This window comes from Notothenia coriiceps, unplaced genomic scaffold, assembly GCF_000735185.1.
Source record: "Notothenia coriiceps isolate Sejong01 unplaced genomic scaffold, NC01 NC01_scaffold00012772, whole genome shotgun sequence".
Taxonomy (NCBI): domain Eukaryota; kingdom Metazoa; phylum Chordata; class Actinopteri; order Perciformes; family Nototheniidae; genus Notothenia; species Notothenia coriiceps.
This window is the reverse complement of record NW_011345473.1, coordinates 5,024-16,374: the sequence shown is the minus strand read 5'-3', so window position 1 is coordinate 16,374 and position 11,351 is coordinate 5,024. Positions and strand designations below refer to the sequence as shown.

The following is an 11,351-nucleotide window of genomic DNA, read 5'->3' as shown; positions in this document are numbered from 1 at the left end:
AAGGCGGCTAATGTTGGGCTATTAATGACTGTAGGAGCCAAAATGCTACCTAGCTTGAGTTTATTATTTGTTTACGTCACTTTTATTTGTATTTGTTGAGCACTTCCGTTAATCGTCACGTGTGTGTGTTTTGTGTATTTATGTCACTTGTTTCTTGTTGAGTGCGGTGACAGAGGGTGAGCTTGTGCTGTCATTTTTCCCGTTGTTGTCCCGATAGTTATTGTGTTTTGTCTACCTCACTTCAGTATTTCTCTTTGAAACACGTCGCAGCATAAAGCCAACCTCTCGGCGACTCAAACTGAAGTGGAAATTGAGCCGCCACACTGACAATAAAGATTATATTCTATTTCTCCTACCTGTGTTTCTCTGTGAATTTAACCATCATCGGGGACAGTTCGTATAAAACAAAGACGCCCGGCAGCCCCTGGTCTCCTATCAGCCCGTTGGCCACTTTCTCGTGTCTGGTGACGGAAAACTGGTTTGTTTTTACCACCTGCAGGAAAACAAAAAGTATTGACATTTGGCAGCAAACAATTACACAGTGTTTTTTTAGAGACATAGTAATTGTACATCTTAAGTTTGTCGGTCCGAAATGCGTACGAACAATACGAGCATTAGGGAGCGATCGGGACTTCACAGTAAAATCAAACGTTTGTACAAATAAAATCTGGCCTTTGAGGTTTTACGAAATCAGTCCACTTTCTCTGACACAAATAGTTCCAGATGATGAACTCCATTTTGTAAATGTCCATTGTAATATAATACTTTAAGTTTTAACTTATAAATTGTGGTCTCATACAGCTTTAAATTAAACATTAGATTAAATTGAGTACAACAGCAACAAATTATGGCGGACAACCTATCATTTTAAATCTCATTTTAATTATAAATAACGTTTTGAAGATAATATCACAAACAGAAAAAAGGATACACAAATCACGTTTTAGTTTATAGCACCAAAATTATTTAAATACAAATAATGGATAAATGTTTTTTCGTTTTAAATGATGAATTGAAGTCCACCGGTCTAGCTGTCTGTTTTGATGGGGTTCGAATAAAAAGAGGAAATATATACGGAAAGAAAGTCAAATGAACTCACCTCTCCGTCAGTTTTTACGTAGATGGTAGGAACGATTTTCACAAAATACTGGTACATCATTGATGCTGTGGGGAGAGGAAAGGGAATGATTGTTAAAATATGAATGCAGACACACACGACACAAGTGAGAGCAGTAGGTTGTAAATATAATTTTAAGGCATCAAAAGCAAACAGAGTGAGGTCAAATATCAGGGGAAGGGAAGTTTGGGGTCCCGACCACGGAAAACAGGTCGAAGATGGGTGGACATACTTTTAGATAAAAAAACATTTCTTCCAAACTGGAAATGGCTTAAAATAGATTTTTTAATTGGTTTATTTATTAACCCGTCCCACTGGATGACAAACAAGCTTCACTCCTGATCATAACTACTAAATATTGGTACATTTATAGAGTTTTAATGCAATAAATGCAAGCTTGTTTACATAATGAAATGTGTGAAAAATCGAAATTCTCTGAGAAAAAGTAAAAATTCTGCGAAAATTTCGAACTTCTGTAAAAATCCGAAACATTCGGAGAAGTCTACATGTGCATCATCAGCCAAGGTGATTCATTACATGTAATTAATTAAATGGGGGAAATGTTCCTGCAACTGCAATAACGCACTGACCCATAACTTGTAAAGTGTCTCCTTTTCTACAACCCAGAACTATTTGCACAATTATAATGTACATCAATCCAATGCCACTATCTGTCTATAGTGTATTTCTTAATATTTCTGTAGATATAAATAAAGTATATACTTCTGTATCCATGGGCATAATTTCCTCTGGGGACAGGGGGGACATGGCCCCCACTTTTAAAAATCCCGTTTGTGTCCCCCCCACTTTTCAAATGTGTTTTTGTTTTTTTACCCAAGCGGTCATCGTCACGAAGGAGCGTCTGTGTGTGTGTGGCACGAGCGCATTTTGTGAGAGAGAGAGAGACCGAGAGAGACAGAGAGAGTTACAGGGGTTGTTGTTAGCATCTGGTGCTAGCTTGGAGCTAACGGCGATTCGAAGCTGTTTCAACAATAAGGAGAGGGAGAGCTCTTTCCTGCGGGACTGAGAGAGATAACGTCAGCTCAGTGAGCTAAAGGACTCTGAGGGATTAGATTGTAAACATTAGTCTAAATTATCTCAGAGGGTCTCAAAGGGAATGGTCATACATGTAAACAAATATCTCCAATATATTTCATATAAGCCTAGTTGTAAAAAATAAGTTAAGAAATCCTTCCAATGTGTACTATAGTTCAGTAACAAAATAAAAAACACAGTTTGAAAGGGGAGTGATTAGTAAAATATGCATACATAAAAAGAAAGAATGTAAGATACAGATAGGAGCGAGGAGTTTATCAACTATGTGTTATTGGTTGTGAGCATATTCGAATGGTTTTTTGATTATTTAAATACATACAGTTCTGTTTCATATGAGTGTTGAGAGCTGTATCCATACATCTCTTCATTATTTAAATGCACCAGATTGATGCATTTAACTTCAATTTAAAGAAAGAAATCAGGTTCACATGGATAGGATACTAGATCAATTTGCACACTCATCATATACACTACTCATGGACTTTTTAACACCATAGTCCCTAATATATTTGTAGAAAGGCAGGAAATGGAATCAAATCGAGAAAATGTTTCATTGCGGAGGACCCCCTGTTTTGTGTCCTCCCCACTTCTCAAACCAAAGTTACGCCCTTGACTGTATCTATCTGGCACAATGGTTAAAAACCTCACTAGCAGCAGTACTAAAGTGAACCACCGGTGGCGCTGTTTATTTTCTCCTCCACATTATCCCTCTCTCTCTACACCTCCTCTCTCTCTCTCTCTTCTCTATCCGGTAATGGAGGTGTGCTAAATGACATTTAAACCCCGCAGCATCAAACCCTCGACCGTCCTGCAGTCAAGATCCAGACAAACAAACACATTTCACACTCATAGTCCAAGGTAAGGTGGATTCACGGAGATATTTAGTGATAAAAACACGCGTGTTTAACTGTCAAGGCCACAGGAGATGTTAGCATGTTGGTTAGCATGCTAAGCTAACACAACACACACTGGGGATTAAGAGTGAACTTTACAAAATAAACAATCAACTATTGTATTGTATTTTATAACAAAGGTTTAGTGACTGCAGTGAACAATGTGTTGGTTGTTTTTAATGCTAAATGTTAAAAACAGGTGCTGGCTAACGTTAGCTCTCTAGCTAATGCAATAACAGTGATTACCTAGCCAATCATTAACCTGAGTTAGAACGACAGATTAACTCCTTAATGTCTGGGTTTAAGACACAGTTAGCAGCTAGTAGGGTTTTCTGTTCAAGTATCAACCAGTGTCCAATATGTAGTGGTTATGTATTTCATAATGTACTCATAGGAAGCTAGATGGAAAGGTCAAGTAACTAAGTGCAGTTACACTCTACTCCACTATATTTCAGAAGCCAATACTAGCTTCAGTTACTAGTTACCTTTAGGGTTAGGTTAGTATTATTGTTTTATAACTAATACATAAACTATGACATAATAGGTTAAAATATCCAGCAGCAGTATATCAAGTTATTCAAATTAGCTCCACCTTTACCAGTTGTGATAAAAACACAATATATATATGATTTTGAAATGGGCCATTACACAGAATGAGTACTTTCACTTTTAGTACTTTAAGTATATTTTGATGACAATACTTTTGTACTTAAGTGACATTTTGAATGCAGGACTTTTACTTGTAACAAAGTACTTTTTAAATGTAGTATTGTTACTAATCCGAGTATTACTTCAACATCTTGCTGCCAGTTTTTTAAAGCTGCATGCTTGGATCTTTAACTGGTTTTATTGAACAGTTTCCTGTGTCAGTGCTGTAACCAACGTTTATTTTCTTTACGGAGTATTTTCTAGATTAATTGTTTAGTCTTAAAATGTAAATTGTGAAAACTGTCCAAGTTGATTTTAAATGTCAGATCAGAACCAAAATATTACCAAAGAAAACAGAGAACTCCGACTCATTCTCTGCTGGTTTGGCGCTAAAAGAGAACGCTGCGTAAAGGCTAATTTAGTCGGGGAAAGTATCTCGTACTAAACACCTGAACTCTTTAAAGAACATCCATCTGTTTGCATCGTGCAGATTATTGATCTAATACATCATATTCCATTTACTTGCACATCTCAAAACATTCTCTTGCAGCATTTGATCTGTCCTATGTCCTCTGTGTATTCATGTTGCTCTGTTAGAGGAGCCAGTTTTTCTTCACCATATCTAAACTGTAGCTGCTGAGCACATGATGATAAAGCCGTGAATCAATTGGATATCAACCCGTCTCTCTTTCCGCTCCAGATGCCGGTGGCTGTCGGTTCGTACGGACAGACGCAGCCCAACTGCTTCGATCGGGTGAAAATGGGCTTCATGATGGGCTTCGCCGTGGGAATGGCTGCTGGAGCCATGTTCGGCACTTTCTCCTGTCTCAGGTAACGCTGCGCTCACTTAGCACCCAAAAGATGTTACACTAACTGCACCTGGGGGACATATCTGTGGACTTTGTTTAATCCCAGCTGTTATGGTCCAGTACTTTAAAGATGCCCAAAGTGTCCCTAAAAACTGGCTAATTAGACAAATGAAAAATCCTCAACCCAAAGTATAATCACAATAGTCTCAGGTAACTCTGCACTCAAAAGATTATATAAAAAACCTGTAATGGCACCCGGGTAGAAACACTATAACTGCAACTGGGTAGACTGAGGACTTCGTTTAATCCCAGCTGTTATGATCCAATACTTTAAAGATGTCCAAAGTGTCCCTAAGAACTGGCTAATTAGACAAATGAAAAATCCTCAACCCAAAGTATAATCACATTTCTAACGAATGGTCGGCACTTCCTCCTGTCTCCGGTAACTCTGCGCTCACTTAGCACCCAACATATTTTATACAAAGCACTATAACTAACTGGGTAGAAACACATTGCACAGCTGCAAGCATATTTCCTTGTAACTGGTGACATGTTCTCAACTGTACAAAAATCAGAAGAAATGAAAACATTTTGAGGCCGAAAAACGATGTTAAAAAAAGTCTGTGTTTTGTGTGCCTCCAGGATTGGGATGCGTGGCAGGGAGCTGATGGGAGGCGTGGGAAAGACCATGATGCAAAGCGGCGGGACGTTCGGCACCTTCATGTCCATCGGGATGGGAATACGCTGCTGAGAGAGTGGAGGAGGAGCACCTCCACCACACTGTTATACAGCTATGGGACTTTTCAAATGACTACGTGCTCTCTCTCTCTCTCTCTACGACAGTCCAGTTTTTGTCAATAAAAGTTCCGATTCGTCAAACGATGTGTTCTGATGCTCTTAATGTACCGACATAAAACAGCACGTTTCATTTTGAAGGATATTTTTCTAAAGCTGCATGACGAGTTATTATAATATTAGAGGGAAGGGGGATTTCAAATGAGCATCTGTACGAAAGAATATTTTGTATCACGCCACAACCTGACAGAGTGTAACTAAGTACATTTACGAGATACTTGTATTTGAGTATTTCCATTTGATGCTACTGTGTACTTCTACTCCTCTACAGTTCAGAGGTAAATTGTGTACGTTTCCTCCACAACACAGGCTGCAGTGGAGACGCTGCGCACAGCTGATCGACAGCTGGAACACAACCCACCAAATAAAAAAAATAAACGTTAATTGACTCCACTCTGCAGGGATACCCCGATACCTTCTTACAGTTTCTCTTGATTGTAATTTATAAAAGGGAAACCGGCGTAAGCAGTGTTATATAAATCGGAAAATGTCTGCGTACTTATTTGCTTTGCCCTACGTAAGCAACCTTCCCACGGCTTTATAAATGAGGCCCGAGGAAATTATGGATAGTGTTCAAATCAATAGGCACGCAATGACTCAATGATCACGCCACCAAACACACATTCAAACTAAAGGAACCAGCCTGTTTGGAAAATGTGAGAAGTAGAAAGTACAGGTATTTGTGTTCAACATGTAGATTAGAAAGTTCAGGTATTTGTGTTCAACATGTAAGAAGTCAAAGTAAAAGGTCGTCAGAAAAATAAGTAGTGGCGTAAAGTACTGGCACCAGAAAAATGTACTTAAGTACAGTAACGAAGTATTTGTACTTCCCACCTCTGGTTGTTCCCGCTAACATTATATTGAAACAGTTAAATGTGAAGTGTCTGACCTTGAGGTGCGTTGACGTCCGTGTCGTCCAGAGGGTTCACGATGCCGGGGTAATCTTTCCCGAACGAGAGGTGTTTAATCAGGTGGGTCATGTTTATCTGCAGGAAGGAAGAGAGGAATTATTAACAGCATCAATCAGGTCTTTTATATACAGCGGAGGAATGAATAATAAAGCTTTATTTATACAGCACTTTCCAAACAACACGTGCAGCTCAAAGTACAAAATGACACATCACAAGTTAAAAATACACCACAAGGGATTCCCCTCAGATTATTTGTTGAGAACTTTAAAAGGTACATGCAGCAAAATATAACATTTTAACAGGTTAATAAATAATGGTTTCTCTCTGACAGATAAGACACAAGACAACTGAGTCGATGCAACAATATAAAATATAAAACCCCTCAACAAAGTGAACATGTTGGAACAACAGAAATACAAATAAAAAGATAAGAGTAATACAAATGCCATAATTCTAATAAAGGTGAAACGATTAAAATATTAAAAAAACAACGTAAAAATAAATATTGTTATTGAAATGTGTTAGATTAATAGAATAACATAACATATTTTAAGACCTATAAAATAAATAAAACAATATGAAAGTAGGTAAATAATAAAGACTAAAAGAACATTTAAGTTGGTGTTTAAAAATAAGTATTTGATCCCCTGCACATTTTGCTAGTTTGCCCACTTACAAAGAAATGACCAGTCTGTCATTTTAATGCTAGGTTTATTCAAACAGAAAGAATATCAAAAAGGAAATCCAGAAATGTACATTATATAAAATAGATTTGCATTGAACTGTGGATTTTCTTTCTGATATTCTCTCTCTCTCATTAGTCAAATAAACCTGACATTAAAATGACAGACTGTTCATTTATTTGGAAGCGGGTAAACTTACAAAATTGGCAAGGGATCAAACGTATTTCCTCCACTGTATAGTGCTACTATCTACAATTTAAATCATTACAATCTGTCAAATAAAGTCCTGAGCCACAATGTGTGCAAGTATTCAAACTACCAAACCAAATGATATTAATTAACCTAAGAAAAGTATTTTTTTCAATATATATTTAAACCGTAAAGTAATTTTTCGTGCAAAAATGGCATGAAGAAAATGTTTAAGTAATAAAATCCTGTTTTTTGACATCATAAAAATGAATATGTGGACTTTAGGACTGACAAATGAATAATCTAAAGACATCGTGATGGACTTTTGAGGGACTGAAAATCACACTATTTTCTTACATTCATTGACAAAACACTTAATGGGTTTGTCTTAATAATCGTTAGTTGCTGTTCTGCATTTCATCTGAGCTGCAGTCACTTTAAACAGAGTCACTTACGTTGTCTAAGCCGAAACTCTGCAGGTCGTGAACTACAAACACAAAGAAAACAACACTCCGTCAGAAGAGAAGAAGAAGACCCTGAGTCGACCCACAGAGAGGAAGTGTACATTCTGCATTTGACCCATCCTAATGTTAGGAGCATTATGTAGGGCGCCCGGGGAAATGTGTTAATTACAAATACTTGAAATACACATTCAGTACAGAAGAGGGAATGTGATGTATCTCAGGTTACAGATCTGTTAGGGGTTTGAGTTATTGATCAGTGTGTGAGAGATTCAGCTCCTCAGAGTGATTAGTTTAAAGATAAAAGACACAGAGAGGTTAGTTAGCACTGCTTCTGAGGCTCTGACCTTTGACCTCCCTTAAATCTCCTCATTAGTGTTTATAAACATCAGGAGGTATTTAGTCACCACCGCTAAGCTAAAGGCGGCTAATGTTGGGCTATGAAGGAACTACAGCACGGTCACATGACTTCACCTCACCACCGCTAAGCTAAAGGAGGCTAATGTTGGGCTATAAAGGAACTACAATTAGGTCACATGACTTCACGTCACTACCGCTAAGCTAGAGGCTAATGTTGGGCTATAAAGGAACTACAATTAGGTCACATGACTTCACGTCACTACCGCTAAGCTAAAGGAGGCTAATGTTGGGCTATAAAGGAACTACAGCACGGTCACATGACTTCACGTCACCACTGCTAAGCTAAAGGTGGATAATGTTGGGCGTGATGACATAACATAGCGTAAAAAATGCATGTAAAATCCAAATTGCAATTTATTCTATATAGCATTAAGTTATTAAGTATCTTCCACTTAAATTTACAAAATGATTGTCTAATTGCAAACCTTCACCACATTTACATAAACAGGTTCCTGCACAGGGACAAGGAGGATCTTGACAGGTATTTATACGATTATTTATTTTTAAAACTCCAAGTAAAGAAGGACTTACTTTCCACAGCGTGCACTGCAGAAAGAAGAGAGAAGAATCACTGTAATGATGCAGGTACACAACAAACCACGGCACTGTGTGTGAGGATGCACAACACTGAGAACAATCTTATATATGCTCCATTTACATTTCTAGAAATGATCCTGAAAGCTTTTAAAACGTCTGTGCTCGTGATTTAATCTCTACTCCAGCATAAGGGTTGATCTAAAAGCTGGAGATGTTACATAACAGCAGAATATCTCATTAAAGGGATTCAAATGTGTTCTGTGTCGAAGAAAGGGAGCTTTGGGAATAGTGGTTGTGCAACCCCAAACACACGACTCAGCGTTTAACATTTAATATCAGTCCAGAATAAAGAGGGGTTTTGGGATCGGAGTATTTTCTGTATCTGATGTTCAGTCACCTCCTCAGAGTGAGTCTCGTCTCTTGTTTCTGCCGCTGAATGTTTAAAGATAGCAACAAACAAAAGTCATCTTCACCCACAGAACCATTTGTTTATCAACGTTCACCACATAGTTCTTTGAACCCTCTTGCCCCTTTCACACCAACGCGGTTCCCGTTCTAGCTCCTCTTGGGCTCTTCTGGTTCGGAACCGGTTCTTCTTTTCAGCCCTCGTTTTGTTCACACCGCCCAGAGCCCGACTGGTGCTGCAGCTGCTGCGTCATGGCGTCACCGTTTACGTCGCTGATTTTCTCCCCAACGGCGTCGGGTCGATGATCGTGTTGCTTTTAATCACACGAAGCCAGATTAAATTAAATAACTACTTCTCAAACCTTGCACTTTTCTCCAAAGTGCCGTGGTTCATTGTTTATTAATGTGTTTCAGCGGCATTTACCGACCACTGCAGTGCTGCCCGCTGTTTGGCATCACGCTGTTATTAAAGTGTCTCTGGTATAACATGGGTGATGTTAGCATAGCAACCGAAGCTAAACTGACTACTTGTTGCTATCCTATTGTGGCCGTTTTCCACAGGCACATTTTACCGGCGTATTTTTCATTATGATTCTACTTGTGATAGTCGGATATGGCAACCTGTGCAGCCCATGTATTGATTCCATCCGATGGCTGCTATAATACAAAATGTCTGCCTGCTCTCCACAATGACCAATCACAGTGAACGGATGGTCAAAGTAAGGTGCAAATAAACAGAATCACACGAAGCCTGGTTAGCGTTGCCTGACTTTATAAAGTGTGTTTTTTCTATAAGTGTGGTTGCGTTCTAGTCACTTTGCTCAGCGCTACAGCTTGTTACAACTTTCATTTTCCATACTCGCCATGAACTGATCCCGCCCCTGCCCCAGCCTCCAACATAAGCGTGACGTATGCGGTTCTTGCTTCTAGGTCGAAAAAATGTTCTTCGAGGCGGCTCCGCTGCGGTGTGAACAGGAACAAACTGTGCTTTTCAGGCTCTAGCTCCGAACCGGCCCTGGAACCGCGTTGGTGTGAAAGCCCCATTTGAGAAAAAATATGATTTGCAATTTTCCTTAGAATATTGACCTTTTCTCAGAGTTCTAACAATTTTGACTTTTTTTTTACTTTCTAACAATTTTTCTCAGAATTCTGACTTGTCTTGACTTTCTAAGAATTTTGATTTATTTCTCACAATTTTTTACTTTTTTTCTAAGAATTTTGACTTATTTGACTTTCTAAGAATTTTGATTTATTTCTCAAAATGTTTCTAAGAATTTTGACTCTTTTCTGAGAATTCTGACTTTTTCTTGACTTTCTAAGAATTTTGATTTTGTTCTCACTTTTTTGTCAGAATTAGGACTTTTTTTCTAAACCTTAAAAAGTAAGAATCATGATTTATTTTTTCACAATGTTGACTTTCTAAGAATTTTGACTTTTTTTTACTTTCTCAGAATTGCTACTTTGGTCTCACAATTCTGACTTTTCTCAAACAATTCTATTCGTCGAATAAACAGATGGTCATTTTGTGGGTGAAGTTGACCTTTTAATGCATTCAAACAGATGAATTGATCACAGGAAACTAACAGACGCTTCAGCCACTTACATTTTGCCAGATTTGCACCACAGTTTTATAAAATGACGTTTTGCCAAACTCTCCATTTTAGTAGGCAGTCATTTTTCTTAGATTATTGAATTATTCCTTCTGAAGCGGCTGTTACTGTTAATTTCCTGGTTTAAAGTGCAGATGAACGGAAACTTTGAGCAGGCAGACAAAACAGTCCATTCAATAATACCAAGAAAATAAATAAAAATGAAACAGAAGATGGCAGAAGAGAGAAAGGTCTGCAAGCAAATGAGGAAAGAAATAAGAAATGCTGAGCGGTAACGGTGCTTTAGAGTTCGCCTAACGCTGAACCAAGTGTTGTTTTAGCAGCTGCAGATAGATAGACTGATATATGTGTCCGTTTCTTTAAAATAATGTGTTCAGTTGGTTTTCATGGAGCCCCTTGGTGTTTGAGGCTTTTCCACTCGTCAGGATACGGACAGAAGCACTGACGTCACTTTAAATGTACTCTTACAGAATACTGCACCACTCAGGTAACACTTGAATCAGCGTCAGACCGTCTAATGCCCCGTGTGGAAATGAAGGTATGTGTGCATTCATCCAGTGACAGAAAAAAATGCTTCTTTGTATTTTTCGTTGCTTATTTCTAAAGCGAACACACACACGTTTCTCTTTTTTAAATCACCGAATATTTAGGCTTTGACAACCATCCTCATTTTTTGTTTTTAAAACGCTGATTAAAGAGCTTCTCAAACTCTATTGAGATACCTCCAACCTAATGTCATATATATTACTTCTTTAAT

At 38.2% G+C, this 11,351-nt stretch overlaps 2 protein-coding genes across 2 annotated transcripts in view; one reads left to right on the top strand and one right to left on the bottom strand.

The window, feature by feature from the left end:
- Positions 1–11,351, bottom strand: part of ergic3 (ERGIC and golgi 3) — a 16,209-nt gene that overhangs the window by 1,712 nt on the left and 3,146 nt on the right. Inside the window, exons 4-8 of the mRNA XM_010773634.1 lie at positions 8,574–8,588; positions 7,617–7,648; positions 6,268–6,364; positions 1,100–1,164; positions 357–493 (exon numbers count right to left, since the gene is read on the bottom strand). Of these exons, the coding sequence (XP_010771936.1) occupies positions 357–493; positions 1,100–1,164; positions 6,268–6,364; positions 7,617–7,648; positions 8,574–8,588 (346 nt within the window). The remainder of the gene's footprint in view (positions 1–356; positions 494–1,099; positions 1,165–6,267; positions 6,365–7,616; positions 7,649–8,573; positions 8,589–11,351) is intronic.
- Positions 2,895–5,402, top strand: romo1 (reactive oxygen species modulator 1). The gene is made up of 3 exons (XM_010773633.1): positions 2,895–3,031; positions 4,415–4,545; positions 5,166–5,402. Exons 2-3 carry the CDS (start codon positions 4,415–4,417, stop codon positions 5,272–5,274), a joined length of 240 nt encoding a protein of 79 aa, XP_010771935.1. The 5' UTR covers positions 2,895–3,031; the 3' UTR covers positions 5,275–5,402.